The 22140-nt window shown below is 39.2% G+C and overlaps 1 protein-coding gene across 1 annotated transcript; it reads right to left on the minus strand.

The window, feature by feature from the left end:
* Positions 1–3434: 3434 nt before the first annotated feature.
* LOC108651108 (calcyphosin-like protein) lies at positions 3435–5819 on the minus strand. Its single transcript, XM_018100567.3, has 5 exons — positions 5656–5819; positions 5447–5595; positions 4100–4219; positions 3984–4041; positions 3435–3925 (listed from the first exon to the last, which is right to left on the minus strand). Exons 1-5 carry the CDS (start codon positions 5662–5664, stop codon positions 3611–3613), a joined length of 651 nt encoding a protein of 216 aa, XP_017956056.1. The 5' UTR covers positions 5665–5819; the 3' UTR covers positions 3435–3610.
* Positions 5820–22140: the final 16321 nt, after the last annotated feature.

The following is a 22140-nucleotide window of genomic DNA, read 5'->3' on the forward strand; positions in this document are numbered from 1 at the left end:
ATCAAACAGCTAATTAAGTCGACTCACTGACAACTTGCGCTCACTCTCACAGCAGCTGGCCGCAAAAAACAGATAGAGCTCTGTGTGTGGCTATGAGGCTGATATGGATATGCTTATATGGATGGAGATGTAGCAGGAGATGCAGATGGAGTAGGAGATGAATGTGGATGGGTGACAGCGGGGCCAGTGGTAGCCCGCAATGGGAGTTCATTAGGCGCAGCTGCGTCAGTTGAAAAATATACTTTTCTGGCTAAGGCTTTTTGTGTGTTTCAGTCGACGCTCGGCAATGCTGCGTATGCGTAATTTATGCTGAGCATCTATGTAAGTGTGTGTGTGTGTGTGTGTCTGCTGGCTGCTGGCTGCCGTAAGCAAACATTCCACATGGGATGGATGCTATTGCTGCCCGTGCCCAGACAACGCCAAGGTGTTTGTACAACTGCTAAACGAAATACTAATGCGGTAAACTGTATGCAAAAACCGTTTTAATTAGCACGAAAATCATTGTAACTCGTTGCCAAGGCACCGCGCGCCCCGCCACCCCGCACATGCCCCCTCTTGGCTAAATGGAATCCATGCCAGCTAACTTTTGCCGAGCAGCAGAGACGAAGCTGGGCCAGGTTGGGATAGGCTAGGCCAATGGGGACAGAGCAGCAGCTTCAGCTCCTTTCTCTCTCTCACTCTCTCTCTCTCACTCACTCTCTCTTGCTCTGTCTGTCTGTGTTCGTGCGCTGATGAAGAGATAATATTGTGATCACGTTCGGCAACCTGCTGAAATGCAAATAGAACATGCCCCAAGTTGAGTTGCAGTGACACACACACACACACACACGCACGCACACCGAGACGCACACGTACACTCGGACAAATTTGTAATGTGAGTTGCGCTAATGAAACGTTCATTAATCATATGCCACTTGACAGCAGCAATTACAACAACAACAACAGCAGCAGCAGCAGCGCTGGTCGCTATAAGCGCAACAAATTGCTCATACGCCACGTTGTACGTCTTCAAGTCAAGGTGTTTGACTGTCGACTAGCGGACATTTCTTTGGGAAAAGATCTCGTGTGTTATACTAACCTTCTCTCCCTCTCTCCTACTCTCTCTCTCTCTCTCTCTCTTTATCCCTCTGCTTCGCTCTGACAAACTGCTGACAAAGCCAAGTGCCAACACTGCAGAGGCCAGGGACACGAACGAGTTGCAGCTATGTTATATGTATGTACATGTACATGTGCATGTGTGTGTGTGTGTGTGTGTGTTTGTTAGTTAATTAATATTCCCGGTTGCCGCACGTTTCATGTTTGCATTAATTTGGCAGGTAACTTGTCAACGTTCTTGTTGTTGCTGTTGTTGCCCTCTTGTTGTTCTGATGAGGATGTTGCCGCTGCCAGGCTATATCTAACGAGCCACTCGCACACACATACACACACACACACACACACACACGTACTGAGGGTGAGCCTTTAGCCAACATGTTGTTAGCTGTATGTTCGCCGCTTGTAATTAGCCAAGATCGAAGTGATTTAATTACTTGAGCAAACTTTTAACATTGTCTACTTGGCATACTAAAACTTTGCTGCATAATCAATGGCCCCAAGTGCGAGCGAGCGTCATCCGGATATGGCTCGACTCCCGGCCATATCTATGCCCGCCGCTACACTCATAGCATTTGCTGTTGGCCTCGATGTTTGTCTAGCTAACAAGCGTATTCCACACACACACACACACACACACACACACATACGCCGGGCTTGGCTTTGTACTGCGCATTAAATGCTGGGCAAGCCGCATTGTTATCATTGGTGCGAAATGAATGTAATTAGACTTTTGCCAATTGCCGCTGCTCTTCTAATAAGCTTCTAATTAGCGGTGTCTAAAGACGGGCCGCAGCCGTCGCCTGCCGAAGGGCAAAGGTGTCGATGATATCATCATATGGTGTTGGCACCATCACCCGTTCCTAAAAAATAGAAGCTTGAATTTATTTTGTAGCTGTAGCCGACTACGAGATACCCTGTATGTGTGCACTCCTCCAACTGTTCTCTTTATAAATTGAAATCACATAGGCAAAGCTTGTCTCTAAAGTCCCATCATACTCAACTCAAAACGGTTTCATGGGTACACAAAACATCAGCTAATCAGGCTTATTTGTTTCCACGTGTGTGGTATTGGTGCTGTGTGTGTTTGCGTGTGTGTGTGTCTGTGTGTGTGTGTGGGCCGTTTGACTTTTTGGCAAACATGAATTTTACGCAAGGCAACGATTGCGCATACGCCACAAATATTTAACTCCATGTACATGCTTCTATTCATACCCAACCTTCTCTCTCTTTTACTTTCTCTCACTCGCCCACTCTCTTCCGCTATCCCTCTTGTGCTTTGTGGCTGCACATGTACAAGTAATCTAATTAGTTTTATGCTAATTAGCACGCGGTTTTAATTTAATAAATTATTATAGCACATTATATTGGACAAAAGTACGTGAAACTAGGGAATCAACTGCGCAACTGGGATGCAAACACGCACTCTTAGCCAATTCGAGCAGCTATTGTATTAGTTTTAAGTCGAAAAACAAGGGGATTAAAGTCGGCTCAGATATGTCAAGCCTATGCCAATTGTCTAGAGAATATAGCGTGTATGATAGATAATGAGCTAGCGTGGAGACAATATAAGAAAAGTCTTGTGAGCGTGGAGGTTATAGTAGAGTACATAGATACAGTATACATACATATGTATATACATACATTCATATATGTGTATATATATATATGTATATTTATAGAAAGTTTGTTTATAGTTTAAAAATTTTGTTACATTTTTGATCATCATCAGCAACAAGTCTAGCAGCTTATAGAATTGTTAAATAAAATATTAATAAATACATATATATTATCCGAATGAGTTTGCGTTAAACTTGCGCGCTTCCCATTTGTTGTTTCTAATCGGACTCCGAGCGAAAGAGCGAGTCAAAGATAGCACCAGCTGAACATATCCTCTCGTGAAGCTTAGTTGGAGTGAGACGGAGATACGCACAGCTGTTATTGAACGAGCACTGTTAACAGGCAGAGCACTACTCATTACTGTGTGGGAGCGAGAAGGCAATTAAAATAGTTGCGGCTCAATGTAGAGTTTCGGCTGTTGCTCAGTGAGAGCGAGAGGGCCATGTAAGCGCTTCGCACAGGCTCGTTTTGATTGTCAATGGGCGCTCTCTTCGCTCTCTTCAAAAGCAAATGGCGGAAGACAAGCAAATACTTGTTGTTGAAAGGAAATATGCATATATATGAGTTAGGTATACAGGATAAATATAATATATTAACAGACATTTCCCGCTTTATTCAAATTCAGCTAAAAATACACAAAAAGAGATTTTAATTGAAAATTTTTACTGATTTTTTAATTTTGCTAGTAAAATAAAGAGGACGTTAGTTATGAATTAAAACAATAGCATTAGACTAGCGTAGAGCTTTTTTACTAATCAACAGAAATTTTTTTTGAAATATTTTTGAATTTTTTGTTCAGTATGGAATATAGTTAGCGTTAAATAGCCGTCGATTGGAATCGTATGAGCTTAGATCGCACTTCCATATGTATATCAATACTATAAAAATGAAAAAGGTATTAAAGTTTATAGGCACGTCGCAACACCAAATCGAAGTAAGCATCATTGTCGATCGAGGCGCTGATCGAGGCATAATAGTTGATGAACTCTGCCTTGGTAACGATGCCATCCGGATTGGGTGCACCAGCCTCGAAGTTCTTTAGGAACGCAGTCATGATTTCATCCTCACTCAGCTCGCCGCTCAAGTACTTGGGATGATCCTGCACAGAGTAGGCGTGCTTCAGGTCCTCAATTGTGATTTGGCCATCGGAATTGGTGTCCAGCTTGTCGAAGCATTTGTCGATGATATTAAGGCGACATGTGCCCATGGGGGGCTATGAGAAAGGAAGGCGCTAGAGACATGTATACTGTTGAGAAATATGAGGGACTTACGCGCAGTTTCATGAGAAATTCGGTCATGTTAATGGAGCCATTTTCATCGGTGTCAAAGCTGCGAAAGGACTAACTGTGAGCAGATAGAAGAGCATTTGAAAATTGGGTTAGCTTGCCTTTTGAACAATTCCTCAATGTCAGATTCATTGAATTCGAAGCCCATATCGTTGACGCCCTTCTTGAATTCCTCCAGACTGAGGGTCTTGCTGCCATCGTCATCCATTACACGGAAAGCTCTGAAATGGAGTAAACCATGAGGGAATATACGATTCATGACATGCCTATATATAAAAGGTTTCCCCGTCTAACCAGCAAAGCTATGACGTTTTTCATCAGTTATTAAACCGATTCTGACCCTAAACAAAAAAGTTATTTTAAATAAATTTTAGCCGTGAAATGAATGCAATGACAAACGGAACGAGGGGGCAAGAATGCTGAATAGAATGTGTGGAATTTTTTAGAAAATGCATTGAATGCATTGAATTTTCCGGCTGACAAACAAGCTGCATAAATACAAATAAAAAAAAATCACACATGCATTCACACACACACACACATGCACACTCATGCTGGTCAATAGGCAGACATACAATGATTCAGCTAATACACACACACACACACACTCACACAGACACAGCGAGGCTCACTCACACATGTGTGTATATTGAAGTTGCGATTTTGTTAAAAATGTCTATATGTTCAATACGGAAAATTGTTAACGGACCTGCTGCCAGTCGGAAATTGAAATAAAAACTGAGAGCCGAGAAGCAAACTCTTCTGTTTGCCCGGCCAGGTTATGGGCGTGAGTGCGTTTGGGTGGCCCATGGGTGGGGGATGGGTGGGTGTGGGGGTGTGCGCAAGAGTGTTGAATGGTACTGAAAGCAGAGAAATCCAATTATGTTTGTTTGCATTCAGTCAGCGATTTTTGCTATCGCACAGCCCCCAACATCAGCGACGGCAGCATCAGATGCTGCAGCAGAGGCAGAGGCTGCGGCTGCGGCTGCGGCTGCTTCATCCATAGTTTTTGCCGCTTGGCACACACTTGGAGAAGCTTTCGAAATGTTAGTTCAACATGCACTCGACATATTTGCTAGTGCCTAACTCGGCTCGCTCCCCCACTAACCTCGAGCACGGCCCAACACATCACCAGCTCAATGCTCATCATCATCATCAGCAGCAACAGCAGCAGCTTCATCATCTTTGGCATGCATGGGGTATAAAAAACATGCTTCAGTTTTGGGCAGCTGCCGATTCTACATGTTTCACATGCTGAGCACTCAACAATTTCATCATCATCCGCCAGCTACCCTGCATTTGTTAATAGATATGCCGAAGCGAAAAACTAAAGTAAAGAAAGTTATCTTGGGCCACCTGACCCAAACTCTGACCCTTTGCTCCATGCTCCATGCTCTTTGCTCTGCTGGCTATGCACACAAGCAAAAATCTTTGGGTGCTTCACTCACCTGGCAAGTCCCAAGATGCCTGTGGCGCCGCGGCTGAAGCACTGCAGACGCAGTTTGTCTAGCGAAGCCTTCTCGAGTCCGTTGGCCAGCTCGCGCTTGGCCTGGTTCTTCAGAGCCGCCTCCTTGGAGAACATGTCCTCGCGTTGCATCTGCCGAGAGCAAAAATATCATGTAAACTCGTTCGCTACTCAATTCTTATGTGGTTTTACCTTCACCATGATTGCTTTTAGATCAATTGGCTGATATTCGAATTTATATAAAAAAATAGCAAAATTCGATATATTGTTAAATTTAGAAAGATTAAACTATTTGGATTCTAATGAAATGAAATACTAAACGAAATATTTTCAGTAGCTCTACGCCTGAGTTGAAACTCCAGGCCGACTTTATGCTATCCCTGGTGCGTTTAGAAATTCGAGTTGAAATCGCATGGCTTGAAAGCGGGGCCTAGACAGCATTTCAATAATAATATTTATATATTTATTTTATTCGGGGCGTCGGCAAACAGGAATCGTTTTTCATTTGCTCTCAACATAATTAAAATGTTTTCATTTGTTGTTGTTTTTATTGCATTCATATTTTTGTGTAAATGAAGTCGATATTTGGCCCGCGGACATCCGAGCTTCACTTAATACTTTGGGTAATTTACCTCGCATAATTATTTCTATTATGACAACCGTAGCCGGCAGCTATTATGGTTAAGAATTTGGCTTAATTAGGGCAAGAGTTGTGTGGTGGGGGCGGGGAAGGGCTCTAAACAACAGCAAAGATGCCCAAACATGAATCTCTCTCCCAGTGTGTGTGTGTTTTAATGTCGATTCACTTAACGCTTCATTGCGCCCAGTTGACTTATTCAGTTCGGACTTAAAAGGCATTGTAGGGTATGCCATTATCTTAATTGTGAATATAATAAAGCACACTGGCAGCTGCTTAAGGTCATCAGAGCTGCGCTTTAATGTCAAAATGATTCATTGTTCTACTCAACCAAATAGCTCTATGACAGCTTGACTGATTGATTCTGCGATAACTGATAAACTGCTTAAATAGCTGACTCCGTGAGAGATTCACCCATTGACTGAACTGCGCATAGTTTACACAGCCCGAGTTGATATAAATGTATCATAGACTCGGCACGCGCAACGCTCTTCTTTCAGCTTTATACAATTTGCTATAGACACACACACACACACACACACACACCTATCAATAGGATTGCCACTTTGCGCATTGAACCGGAACTGCTTGAACCTTAACGGGTTGATTAGTGTTGCAGTCACTGCTCACGTGTGTATGTGAGTGTGCGTGTGTGTGTGCCCGTTCACCTCAATATTTCATGCATGACATCACAATGACAATTGCGACACATCGACACGCGCTCGTGCCACAACGAGAGCCATTGCTGCACCCACTGCAACAATTAGCTGGAAACTCTTGAATAAATTGTTGAAGAAAAATATATGGAAAAATATTTTCATAATTACTTTGTAACACAAATAAATCAAGAAAATTAAATGGGAATTTTCTAAAATATTTCAACTGAATTTAACAGAAGGTGCGGGTGGGAGTGGCTGTAATTTCTGTGACAGAACTGAGCTTTGCTTACCTTTTGCTATTGATTGGGCTGCCATCAAATAACAAATGTAGACACGCAACTCTGACTGCTTACAGGAATTACCCTTGCAAGGTAAACTCCGAATGAAAAGGTGGAGAGTGGGAAGAGAAAATGGCAAGGTTAATACACCTTTACTCTTTCAACTCTTAGACAGAGAGAAACGCGAATATATTTACTTTTGATCAGCTCCCATGATTGAGCCTAGTCTAGTCAGTATTACTGTTTCTGTTTTATCCGTTCCTTGAATTCAAATTTATAAGAATCCATTTGAATATCTACCAGACCGTGCACTTTCATCACCCAACTCACATACACTTACATAATTTATACTTTTTTCTAAATATGCAGCCTAACCCACTTAATTCACTCTTACACCTTTATATTTACATTTTTCCCAGTACTTATCTACCCAAAGAAGTTTTGTGATTTTGCTGCATTAATATATTATCACACTTTTATTTTAAAGAATTTTTCGTCACTATCTTTCAATATATTTCATATGAATAAATCAAGAATTCATTTTCTTTGTATCAAATTTTTCATATCTGAACTACTTCATATAAATTTTGTGATTTAGTAAATTATAAATTTTCTATTTTTTTTATATGAATAGTGTGAACTGCTATATACGTAATAATGTATGAAACTTTGCCTAGTTTTCAACCACAAAACTGTTGGAGATAGATGAATCAATGGTCAAGGTATTTCCTAGTCGTTCACTGCTTCTATATCCATTTTATGACTACATTGTCTCCTACATTAAATCTGCTATGCTAGTTTTCTCTCACAGAACTGTTAAGAATGGATGTAAAGTTTACATTGTAAACCAACAAAAAACTGATCAGGGTATTTCCTAGTCGTTCACTGCCAAATCAAGCCGCATTTCTGGCACTTATAGTATTCTCCATCTCTCCTACTACAAGTATGTATATGCCCGTAACATGTTCATACTTTATAGCTCTTGTCAGCTTAACATGCATGTTAAATGTGTTATCTAACTTCATTATTAGTTTACCCAAACTAGACCTCAAGCAATGCCAAATGCAGAGGCACAATATTAAATCAATAAGCTAATAAATATTAACAATAATAGAATAAGGTACCATGATTAAGACTCTTTCCTTACAATGAACTTAACAGGCATGTTAAATATGTAAATATGCATGTAAGCATTTCTCAGACGATTGCAAACCTATCAATGTAAAATTGATGTACGCAAGGCAAAAGGTAAACGAATTATTGATGTCAGTTATGAAATCGATAAGCTAATGAGCTCATTCATTGGCCGTGTCCTGCTCCAGGCAAAGTGTCCTCCGCAACGGGTTCGATGGCCCAGTTAGATAGCCGAGCGCTGTCACGACTGCAGCTGCTGCGATAAGCAGAGCACAATGACACTAATTAAAGCACCCAGGTGGCACTTTAGTTCACGCTGATGCGTCATGCCAGAAGCTGGTCACGCCTGGCAGTGTCCGTGGCAGGGGCAGTGGCAGTGCCTGCAAAACTGTAAAGCTTTTGCTGCTCGGCGACAGCAAATGTGGCTGGCAACAAAGTGCAGCTGCAGCAGCTGAGTCAGAGAGTCTGCGAGGCTGTGCAGCTTCAGCCTGAAAGTCAAGGTTATTCGCATATATCGATTTTGGCAAATCTAAAGATAAATACATATACGTATGTGCATATATATTCTCATGTACATATAAATGTATATTTGTATTGGGCTCATGCAAAAAGTCTGAAGCCAGCAAACGCAGAGCCGAGAGCATGAAAAATAAATTATTGCTTTATTGAGGGTAAACAAAAAGACAATTTAACACGTCAGCAGGACGCTGAGTGTGATGGGAGTGTGTGGGGGGGCGGACATGATGAGAGAATGCGAGAAAGTGAATGAGAAAGAGAGAGAGAGAGAGAGGGAGGTGACATTGTGAGACGAGCAGCGGATATAATGGTGACATGGACATGGACATGGCGACAAAGGATACTGCGCGACGAAATAAAGCAAATAGGTCACGTTCAAAGACAACATCGATTAACCATAAATTGCGAGTTAAGCAAAAAGCAACGAGCACCAGGACGCCCAGGACACCAGAACAAGTAGAAGATGACGAGGAGCAAGAAGAAGCAGCAGCAGCAGCAGCAGCAGCAGCAGAGGAGGCGCGAGGCAAGCGTCGCATCGCCTGGCCGAGTTTAAGCATGATTTGTGCGTGTCTTTATGACATGAAACACATTCCCCATACGGGCGAATAACTTTATGTGTGGAACACACACACATACACACGCACACGCAGCGCAGTTACAGTTATAGATGGAAACGGAGATGGCGATGCTGATGGAGTTGGGGATGGAGACGAAAGATGGAACTGAAGATACAGTTACACAGATAAAGAGATAGATAAACAGACACACACACACACACACACACACACACACACAGCATGCGACAACGTTTGCTGCAGCTCACACAGGGCGCCGCCTGTCAGCAGCACCAACAGCAACAACAACAACAGCAGCAGCAGCTGTCATATGGCATAGAAACGCCAACACAACAGCAGCAGCAGCAGGAGAACGAGAAGGAGCAGCAGCGGGAGAGGAGTGGGCAACAGCACAAGGGCTGACAATTTGTATCCGCGTGTGTGTCAGAAAACTTTCACAATAATTAACAGACATGTCGATTACTTCTACTTCTTGGCACACATTTTACCTTTGAGTCGAGCGGAGGGAGGCGTGTGTCGGTGTGTTTGGCAGCTGGTTACTTTTCTATTTCTTTCACTTTTTCCTTCTTTTATTGTTTTTTGCTGGCTGTTGGTATTTTGTTATTTTATTGTTGCCAAAAATGTTTCAACTTTTGCCGCTGACAATTCAACTTTGCACGCACCTCGCACGTGTCGCGTGTGCCGAACGCTGCCAGCAACTGAGCCAGCCACATCAAGCGACAGCCGCGCAGCCAGTCAGCCGTTGCAGCGACAACTACACTCAATAATGCTATCTACTTGGTGTTGTTGTTGCTCGTGTTGTTGTTGTTGGCGTTGTTGTCGCCACAGTCAGCACCATAAGCGGCGTCCTTATGAAACTAAGGCCAGCCAAAGCTACAATAACAGCAACAACAACAGCTGGCAAACTATAAAGAGAGCTTTATGGTGATGCTGATGGACTAGAAGATACTCTGCAATTGAAATTTAGAGTGAGAGGATATGAGTTGCCTTAGATGTGTATGCAAATGCACACATATATATAAGCACATAAATACATATATAATTATCATATAGTAAACTCATGTACATGCTAACAAATTAAAACTAATATCAGAAGGATAAACGTTAGTGATAAGGCTAAATTTGTAAATATACACAAATATAAATTAATATATTATAATATTTCCTCATTCTCTCTCTCTCTCTCTCTCTCTCTCTCTCTCTCTCTCTCTCTCTAACTGTCTTAAAATCCCTCTCTGCTTGACATTTAAAATTCAAGTTAGCTATGAGATTTCCGTCTGATCTATAAAATAATATTTGACAAAATTACTTAAAATAATATTTATTACTAAAATTTCCTTTTTTTTAATTTTTACAAAGCATAAAATAAATAAATATGTAGATAAATTCAATTTAAAAAAAAAAATGTAAAAAAAAAAATTTTATGAATTTTTAAAATAATTTATTTTCAAACGAAAAATAATGTGAATGTCAATGACATGGATGCAATATATAATTTTATAAAATAAATAAAAAATGACTGCTTTTTATTTTTGTGAATGGCAATAAAAAGTAACTTTCATAATATAAAGAAAATTCACATGACATGCAAATGATGTTAATTTGATTAATTGATAAATCAAAAAATTATACTGATGTTAATTATCAATTAAAAAATTAAAAAATTCAAAATCAATCAATAAGTAGTAAAAAGTAATATTTATAATTTATATATATAATAGCTATATTTCAATCAAGTTTATTTAAAATATATAAATAAAAATATATACAAATAAAATAAAGATTATATACAAATTATCATTCTCATTTCAAATTAGCAATTAAGAATAATTATAAACAAGTAAGAAAGCTCTAGTCGAGACTGCTCGACTACGAGATCCCCTGAACCCTACAAGCAACTGATATTTCAAAAATAATTAGCAAACACACACACACACACACACACACACACACGCATACATACAAATACACGCACACACACACGCATACAAACAAACACACGCATACACACACTCACATATACAGGCGATTGCGCTTGGGTTGCGCTGCAGTGTTGGCAATATTAGGAGAACTTATTTGTTGAATAATTTAATTTCTAGACGTACGATCGTAATGAAACTTTCAGAACGTAATCATAATGTTAAAATGTATGTGTATACCGAAGCACAAGTTTCTAGTATTTGATATACGACTTTTACAAAGATGGGGGTGAGGGGGTGGATTTAGGGGTGGGGGGTAAATTTTAACAAAAACCGAAATTGTATAAAATCATCTTTATATACATTTTAAATTTGGAGACTGTAGCTTGAAAGATGTAGGAGATATAATTATTTAAGTGATCTTCGATAAGGTTTTTTATCGATAAAAAAATATCGGAATGAGTTATCGTTTTTTAGTGATAAACTCGATCTGCGCGTGATATATACGGACATTTTAAAAAAAAGTTGAAGTCTCTAGCTCTTATATCTTCTGAAATCGACGCGTTCATACATACGGACGGACGGACGGACGGACGGACGGACGGACGGACGGACGGACGGACGGACGGACGGACGGACAGACAGACGGACAGGGCCAAATCGACTCAGCTTGTCGTCCTGATCAAGAATATATATACTTTGTGGGGTCTGCCACGCCTCCTTCTGCCTGTTACATACTTTTAACAAAACCATTATACCCTGATTTCCCATTTTCAATGGGTTCAGGGTATAAAAAAATCGCATTTATGGGTCATACATAAATATAAACTTTAATTAACATAAATATATTTCAATTCAAAATTCCTGTTTTCCTTCAGTGCATTTCTGCAACTCATCATACCCCCACTCTCAGCTCACTGCAGGGTATTTTGAAAAAAGCTTAGTTGAACCATTTGGCTGGCAATTGCCAAAATGCATAGCGACATTCTCAAGCAGAAGCTTTTGAGCCTTTCTCGCAATTTTTGTTTAGCTACATTTGCTGCGCACCTTTTTACCACCTTGTCACAAGCGCACGGGGGGGCGGGCATGGGGCTTTGTGCTGTTATGGAGGATTTGGTTTTTATGGCACGACACGGCATTATCATTACCGTTTTGTGGTGTCGAAGTGCATAAAATTTATGCGCTCATATCGTGGCCCGCTTTGGCAAATTGATGTTCGCTTTATGAGTTGTGTTCTCTGGCATTATTTTGTGCCAGATAATTTGATTGCTCACATTGTGCGCCGTTCAGGTTTTGTCACTATAAAACACAAAAACAGCCACTGCTACAATTTCGCTATAAGCTTTGCTATAAATAGCATCAAAAATAAATTGCAATGTTTGTCAATGGATTCGAAGCCCACTCGAAAGAGTTTTGAGAAATTAATTATTCTTATAGCCCGCTGCCTAGGGCTAGGCGAATAATTAAAATTATTTTTTGTTTTCCCTATTTACATTTACCATAAAGCTTTTAGCCTAATTAACTGTTAAAGTAGTTTTTTTCTCTCTCTCTTTATAGCTCCCAGAGGTTTTGCAATTGAAGAGCTTTTTGGAAATGGCTTATTTAGGGTCTAGCTGGAGCAACATAAACTTTGTTCTTCTTTTTTTTTCTGCATAAATATTTTAGGAGTGAGCTGTTAAAAGTTGTGGCTTTTTAGATATTTTGTTGAAATATTAACAGAAATATGAGCAGTCTGATTTAGTTGTATAAGTGTAAAAAATATTGTTATTTAATGTGAGCAAATAATATTTAAGAACTATTTTTTTATTTATTTTTTTTTTTCCATCAAATATGCTTCTCTCCGTAAACACTTGATTTACATCTATTTTATTTTTATTTTATTTCAAATATTATTTTAATTAATATTTTTAAATAATATTGTAAATTATCTTTTATTTTGCTATTTTATTAAAATTTTATATATTTTTAAATTATTGGAATATTAAATATTTTTCTCTCAAATATCTTCTTTTGATTAAAATTTACATATTTTTTTTTTTTTATTATTAATAGACATTATTTTAAGTTTGCAAAATTAAATAAAGAAATAATCTAAATAATTTTTAAAATATATTTTTAATTATATAATATATATTATTAAATACTTTTTTCTTCAAAATCATTTGATATTAATGCTTTTTTTTTAACAAAAATGATCTTGAATATGTAAATTTATATATTACTATATTTTAAATAATCTTTAAAAATATTTTTTTTTATATATTATATTTTATTAAATATTCCCCCTTTCAAAAATTTCTTTCCTTTTCTATCTTATATGATTTTTGAATATAGAAATTCAAGACTTTTTTGTGGTTCCTCTTAAATATTCCGTTTCTCTTCTCTCTAAATTTAAAGCTATCTTATGCCTTGATCCGCAGACTCTTTAACAGCACTGAAATCTTAAAACATTTCTTGCCAACAAACATCAAGGTAACTCAGTCTGCAGTTGTTATTAAAAAGTTCTTGTTGTATTTTAAGATGATGAATGCATTTTTGCCATTTAGCATTATTTGCGATGTAGTTGAAGTAGTAATAGTACTCACACACACACTCACATACGTACATACATGTGCTGTGCTCATTGTCTGTATGTGTTTTGGGCCTAAGTAAGAGAAATTGCGCCGTCATCAAACATTTTTCTAGCTTCATGCATTTGCTTTATGTGTGTGCGACTTCCTTTGTTCGCATATTATTTTCGCACTTTTATTTGCATGTGTGTGGGTGTGCGGGTGTGTGTGTGCGATTCGGCAGCACTTGAGCGTCCTTTACTGTCAACTACATTTTGTCAAATTACTTATGCAAATCTTTCAACTTTTACAAGCGCGTCCTTGCCACGCGAAAATCTCGTTTAGTGCCCGCTGTCGCTGCTGTTGCTGCCGCTGCTGTTGCTGTTGCTGCTGCAAGCTTTCATATTCCTCTGAGTTTTTTGAGAAAAATTACGCTCAAAGCCTGACATGAAGTGGCAGCCAGGACACTGATATCACACACACACACACACACACAGTGTGGAGCCGCTCGCTCCATTCATAACGGGCGCTGTCACGAAGGTCTACTAAAAACCTATTTGAGTGCCAGCCAGAAAGAGTGTCGCCTGTCCAGCCCGTCCACCCGATCCTGGCTACTCCCGGCTATGCCCGACTGACAACAATGTTGCCCCCCCGCCATCAAACGGTGACTCTGTGGCGTCACTGAGCGACCTGCTCGCTGCTCGCAATCTGAATACCTCTTTGCAGAGGCCACGTCAAGTGCTCGCAGCGCTTATAAAATAAATAAAATTTATGCTGCGACGCATTATTGCCTTGTCTTTTGTTGCTCTCCTCCCACTCTCATTGTTGCTGTTGCTGTTGCTGTTATCGTTGTTGCTGTTCTATTTAAAATATGACAAATCGTCGACAGCCAACAGAGGGGGGTGTGGCCAGCAGCAGCGGCAGCGGCAGCGGCAGCTATATCACACCGCGGGAAACTCATTTTGTGGCACTGATAAATTTGTCGACCATAAAAATGCTTCACAAATTATGAATACCCTATGAAACCGAATAACCAGCGAATACGAATACATCAATTGTTGCGGAGGAGCTCTGCTTTATGAATCGGGTTGAGCCTGGCTCTAAGTATGCATCATTAAGAATTGCTATCGTTTTAAAAAGTTGAAGCTTTTAAGTCTTTAATGTATTTTCGGAATGATTGTGGATGATTGATTTAATGATAAAACAATAAAATTGTATTATTAAAACAAATATAAGTAGTAGTATTAAATAATTATAAATAAATAATAATTTAAATAGCCTAAAACATTTTTAGATATATGAAAAACTGCATGCATAATTAAAATATAATTGCAAAAATTAAAATTTTCTATTGTAAAAGAAAAATTAATAAAAAATAAAACATTAAAAAAAAAATAAAAAAAATAAAATAAGAAATAAAAAATGAATAAATATAAAATACGAAAAAAAAAAATAGAAAACAAAAAAGAAAAAATAATAATTTTTAAGAATTAAATTTAAAGAATGAATTATTTTCTAAAGAATTTAATAACTCATTTATTTATTATTATTTAGAATATAGGAATTTAAAATTATTAAAAAAAAAAAAAAAAAATTATATTAAAAAAACATTTTTTCTATTTCAATTGATTAAAAAAATGGCAATAATAAATATATCTAAGAAGTATTTGTATTATTATTTTTTTTGTATCTTTATTTTTAAATATTAAATATTTTTTAAATAAGAAAACGAACTAAAAATTTTTAATACAAATACTTGGCATTTATAAATAGAGAGAGCATTCGACTTGCGACTTGGTCAAGCCTTGTCCCGAATTTGTTATTGTAAATGATAAATACTTGGCTGGCTGTGCTTTCGCCTGTACCTGGAGTGCTTAAATGTATGCGTAACGCTGGCAAGGACAACGGCGATGGCAGAGGCAGCAGCAGCAGCGACAGCATTGCCGTCCAGCATTTTAGCCAGTTCATTATTTATGAGTGTGTTGGCATGGAATTATTCTTAGTCTTTATTATGGCAGCGCTGCGAAAGAAAGGGACTTAGATGGGACTTAGTGCTGCGGCGTTTAGTGTGCAAATTTTCAGATAACTTGCGCCAGCAGCGAACAGCCGAGGGGGGGGAGGAGTTAGCGGGCAGCCGACAGTGGACAGCGAAGCACCTAGTAAATATTTGCTTAATTAGTGAAATGACGGACCGCAATGGACGTCGCGACGGTCGTTCGCCTCGTCATTGTCGCCGCATGCAAACACGGGACAAGGACATGCCGCAGGAGCGGGAGCTAACGGGAGAATTTCATTGTTGATTGTTTGCCTGGCGCTTATATTAATTGAGTTTGTTACGATTTTTGACCTTGCCACGTAAGCAATTCAGGCACTTTTGTCTCAGTTCCCCCCCTTTTCCCCATTCTAGCTATCGATTTGGTCCATCATTAATCATGGCTGGGATCATACATCACGCAGCCACTGTGCGCATTTGATATGCATGAAATTGCAGCACTGTCAATAAGGATACAGCAGACAATAATTTGTAATAGAAAATCTGCATGCGAGTGGAGTCCGGGCCGGATCGGATCGGACTGGGACGGGCCGGGCCGGGCCGGGACAATGGCCAACGAAACAATTTACGGGCAATATTTCACAAAAGCTTCAAAACTGTCTTTGACAATTACGACAGGGCAGAGTTATTTTATTTAATGAATGCCACAGATTGCACAATGGAGAAAAATTGGTTGTCATGTGTGTAAGTGTGTGTTGGAGGGTGTGTGTGTGTGTGTGTGTGCACATCCTGTAACGCCTTAAAATAACTACCGAGTGTAATAAATTATGTGCAGCGGACAGTTCCAGCAGCTCCAGCAGCTACACTGTGCTGGCTAAACAATACAGAATACAGTAGCTGCTCGTTGCTTGGCACAGCGCCATCTACAGTGCATTTTAAATACCTGATGTCCTTTATGCTGCAGCAGGATCATCAAAGCAGCGGCGGGCATATGGGTACTTTTTGTAATTTGCAAATATTTCAATAGAACATCATGCTCATGCTGCCAAGGCATTTCGTGCGTCCTGCTAACAAGTGAGACATGCGCCACGCCACGCCCACCAACGGGTACAACAATAAATAATGGGGCGAGTCGGCAAATTGAATGGCACTCGCGTGCATATCCGCACAGTGGCAGACGAGCTCCAAGCACTGGATACAAAACACACACACAGAGAGAGAGAGAGAGAGAGAGAGAGAGAGAGAGAGAGAGAGAGAGAGAGAGAGAGAGAGAGAGTGAGTGAGAGAGAGAGAGAGAGAGAGAGAGTGCTGTCTATGCAGATGCTTGTTTGAGGTTTTATTAATCATAGCACTGAGGCAGGCCACGACGCGTCCATTAAGCCATATCTGCAGCTGTATTTGTATCTCTATCTGCATCGACATATGTATCTGTATCTGTGTCTGCATCTGTGTCTGCATCTGTATCTGGGTCTGTGCTGTCATGCGATGTGTTAGTTCGTTAATATGCCAAGGGCTGCCATTGCTAAATCTCTATGGGGTCTGACAAAGGCAACTGCCATGTGTTGGCCCCGCTGTGTGCAAGCAGCCAAAGCAGCTCCTGCCGGGAATGAGTAGCGCATCTTTTAGCTTGTTTTGCCTGACGGCTGCTGCTGCTGCTGCTGCTGCTGCTGCTGCTGCTGCTGCTGCTGCTGCTGTAGCTGCTAGCCAACCATTGGGATATTAAAGACAGAGCTCGTCAAAGGCCAACACTCGCTCAGTTACAAAATACTTACACAGTTGCTGCTGCTGCTGCTGCTGCCACTGTGGCTTAAATACTTCATTTAGCCGTGCTTCATTCGGGCTTGGTTGAGGATCTGCTAGCAAACAGCAAATTATGGTGAATGAATTGTTTTTGTAATGTGTAACTTAAATTGGCTAATTTGCGTAATATGAATGGAAGGCGAAAGAGTTTCTTTATACTCTATATACTAATAATAATTAATTAAAGATATATATATTTGAGATGTACATATTATTGAAATATATAAGAGATTACAAATATTTATATTTTATCAAATTGATAGATTATTGATGGCTGGTATTTATTTATATTTAGTTCTGAATTGAATATTGTCAAGTAATCCTCTTCATTTTATTGGAATTCGCCGGAGCATTAGTTACTCTTTTATATAGAAACAAATTTGCTCAATTATACTAAATCATTTGTGTATTTACATGACTTTTACTTAATGTTAATAAAAATAAAATCGAATTAATAATAATACTATTAATAGCGAATAAATAATAATCAATATATAAAATGTAATGCAGAAATAATCAATCAATTTATTGTGAAACAAATAGATGATGTTCACAGTCTGTGCTCTTAGCAATTCATAATTCACTCAAATACACGTATAAACAATTTATCTGAGTGATATTTCAGCAGAAACGCCTTAAGTAAATCTCCGAAATAAATTTCAAGTGAACATGAGCAAACTGCAAACTGAAGCTTACTTAAATTAAATAAATTGTAAGAATTAATTCTCTGTAGTAATTAAATAAATAAATAATAATTAAGTAGTACATAATGCTAATAAGAATAATATTTATGTAATACATATTTTTCCTTATACATATCATGGTCAATATTTGTCATTAAGAGATTTAGTTGAAATGAAACCCAAAATTAAAGTACAAATTAGAATTAAAAATCAATAAATAATTAACATAAGACTATAAAAAAATAAATAAAAATAAATAAATAAATAAAATAATAATATATATACAAAAATGTTCCAACTAATCAGATTCATTATACACACTACAAGCTACCCTTTTCAGCTTGGGCTCCGGCCTGGTGCCCACTGTGGCCCAGTGACTGGCAGCTGGGTAGCATACTTTTGGCAGTCAGTGTGCGGCTCAACGCAGCAGCGACCATTGTTGTAATCACATGGCAAACGGGTAGCAGGAGGGGCGGGGCAGCTGGTTAACTTGTGTCTTGTCTGCAGCTGAAGGCAGGCTTTATTAAAGCAGTCGCATTCAGCTCAGGTGAAATGCTGCACATGTATTAGTATATTACTGCATATGTCTCGCACAGCAGAGCAACCAAACTGAGCTGAGAACTAAACTGAAAAGAGTCGATAGAGGGAAGCGAACAAAATCTTTACAAATTCCGCACAGAATGGCCAGTGGGCTGGCAAAGGTGGTGAGGGTGGGTTGTGGGAGTCGACTTCCTCAGGTGTGTGCAGGAAATTTGACTTGTAACCAATGTGAAAACACACACACACACACACACGCATAGCTGCATTGAGCCTTTGCACATTGTTGAGCAAATTTTCTTGGACAATTTTTGGTTTTGGCCATTGTGAGTGAGTGACACCGGCATGGCTGTGTATTGGTAGGCTCTGCAGTCGGAAAAATCAAATTTCCTTTAGCACACAGCAAGGGCTGCATAATTCGAGGCAACAACATTGTTGCAGCAGCATTTCGAAATGCACTTCGACAGCAGCTGCCACAATAATAGCAGCAGCAAAGTCTGAAATGCAACTTTAATTAACAGAGAGAGAGAGAGAGAGAGAGAGAGAGAGAGAAAGAGAGAGAGAGAGAGGTGGATGCATTGGCCTACAGCTAATCTTAAAGCATTTTGGTAGCTAACAAAAATACCTAACTGTCTATTAATGAAGCCGCAACCAACGGCCGCAGGAGCCGGCGAGTCCTGCACGAGGCCAACTGAGAGCAATTTGCATGAATTGCAGCTGCGAGGGCAGCTCCAATTATTGCAGTTGCTGCAATGTGGTCAGATCAGGTTAGCTAGCCCTCAGCTTCAGCTCGATTCGAGTAGGAATTTCAGCCACGAGAGCCCCATTGATGATGGCCTGCTGTTTTTCGTGCTGTCATCGGGCCGCAATTGCATATTTGATTATGAATAATTAACAATGTTTGGCATTCATTGAATTAATTAATATGCTGCACCATGTGCACCCCCTCCCGCTCCCCCCTGCGTCACCCTGATGACATTCCATTGTGCCTTTAAATTTGCCCATTGTCAATTAATTAGTGGACTATTTGCATTAACGCATTGCCCTCAAATTTGAGCGCACAAATTATTAACAATTAGTCAATTGTGATAAAAACAATGCCAAATAATTAGTAGACGGGATTACACTCTGTAAGCGCGTGCATTAAATAGATAACGGAATCATAATTGAATGCATAAAGAGTAAATATATAAAGGATTTTCTTTTTTTGTTTTGTTTATGTAAGTTTGTCTCATCTTGTTGCTAAACATTCAGCGAATATTTGTTATTTTTGCAAGCACAGTATTCACTCAATATATCGGAGTGTGCGAGGCCAAAGTCCACAGACATCGAATTAAATTTCAATTATGCGCTTCAATTCATCGCAGCAGCCAACAAATAAATCAAATCAATGCATTTTTGGCCAAAGAGCAATGCAACTAATAGGATACCCTGTATATATAGAGAGAGCTCCAACTGCTTCAGCTCACTAATGAAATGCATTCCAGGAGTTGAATTTTTAACTTGAAAGGAAATTCGGGCAAAAAGTAAGCCAAGATCGTTGCTGCAGCATAATTGCTGAAGCATTTCATCAATTCCTTTGGCTAAGTAAAAATACATGATGCATGCCACATGCTGTATGCCACATGCTGCATGCTGCCTGCTGCTTGCTGCCTGCTGGCTGCTCCAAGCCCTTGTCTGGCGCAACGAAATTGAAACATTTGCAGATTGCATTACGTCAACAACCGCAGGAGACGTGAGGCACAGTGAAGCCACGCTAAGTTGAATATTTGATGCCACAGACTTTTCAGTTCATTCCCTGAAAGTCAGTTGGGAGACTTTAAGGCTGTGGTGCCCCCACCTGATGCAGCTCTCGCCTAGCATCCGCTGGATCCCCGTTCGATTGTCCAATCCAACGTCTGTGGCATAACTTTCACAAAGTTCGCCCCAAGATCTGCCGATAGTAATGATACCTGCCGCTCTCTCTCTCTCTCTTTCTCTCTCACACACACGCTCAGGAGTTTTCCTTTGCTCTGTTCGGCTCTCTGCTCTTAATGTGCTATCAGCAATCCACTGCAAAGTCCTGCCGCCACGGACGAAGCTCTTTCAATATCCTTCATTACCCAAAGCTGGCAGAAGCGAAAAAAAAACCAGAAATGAAAACGAAAGAGAAAGAGAAAATAAAATCATTGAAAGAGCCTCAACGCTTTGTACGTAATGCGTTTGATTCCTCGGCTAAATTCTGCCGGTTTCACAAAATAAAGGACAGACAGAGACAGCACATAAATATATGGAGCAGCCAGAGCTGGACGTACACAAAAATCGCCCAAATCGCACGAAAAAGACGGGAAAAATAGTAAAAAATTAAAATCAGCGCGGCTGAGTCACGTTCGACTGGAGGATGCTCTCTACTGCTGATGAGACTGAGAATGTAAACTGGCAGTTATATACAACTTTCAATATAGTCACATAAGCTAATGATTTTAAAGCCAAGAGTAGTCAGGTCTATAATAAAAGCAAATACCATATTCAGTAAAAAAAAAAAAAAATACAAATAAAAATAAATTACCTTATATATATATGATTAAATTAGCATATATATGTATATATACATATTTTTTTTTATAATATTTTATTTTTATTTTTATTTGTATTCACACATAACTTAAGAGTCTTATAAAGAAATTAAATAAAATTAAATAAATAATAAAAATAAGAGAACACAATTGAGACTCAATTACTCCTTGAAAATTCAATTTTTAATGTAATCCATATTCTGAATAAATTTCCATTTTTTTTCTATTTAAACTTAATTTATTTTATTAGAGATTTGAATTAATATAGAAATAAAATTAATTTATAAATTAAGCAGGTGTTTCTGCTTATTTTATTTACAGTCGAATTAATATATCAATATTATATATTTTCTATTCATAGGCGATTCTCTTGTATATTTACAGCTCTATATACCACAACCACTTGCCTCATGCTGGGTATAATGAAAGCCGTCTGCACTCTTTGTACCTGTAAAAATAGATAGAAAAAAATGAAGAAATGCCTTAAAAAACTTGAGCATAAAAAAGTTATCGAAAAGAGGTGCACGACGATCCGCCGCAGCCGTTGCTCGTTGCTAGAGGTGGCATCCACATCCACATCCGCATTCGCATCCGCATCCGCATCAATGGTATTGCTTTCGATGTTGCACGTTGCAGGTTCCGGCAGCCACTTCACGCTCCCAGCTTCAGCTCTCCGTCCGTCTGTCCGTCTGGCTGTCTGGCTGTCTGGCTGTCTGTTTGCTGTCTCGTTTGTAGTCAAGGCCTGGCACTAAGATTTCGGCAAAATAGCCTTGTGTATGGGCGTAAGCATGTTTGAGGTATTAGACACATGTGAATGGCATCCGGGAGTCGGTGCCCAGTGG

Source organism: Drosophila navojoa, chromosome 2 (assembly GCF_054131105.1).
Source record: "Drosophila navojoa isolate 15081-1374.11 chromosome 2, UAZ_NAV_1.0, whole genome shotgun sequence".
NCBI lineage: Eukaryota > Metazoa > Arthropoda > Insecta > Diptera > Drosophilidae > Drosophila > Drosophila navojoa.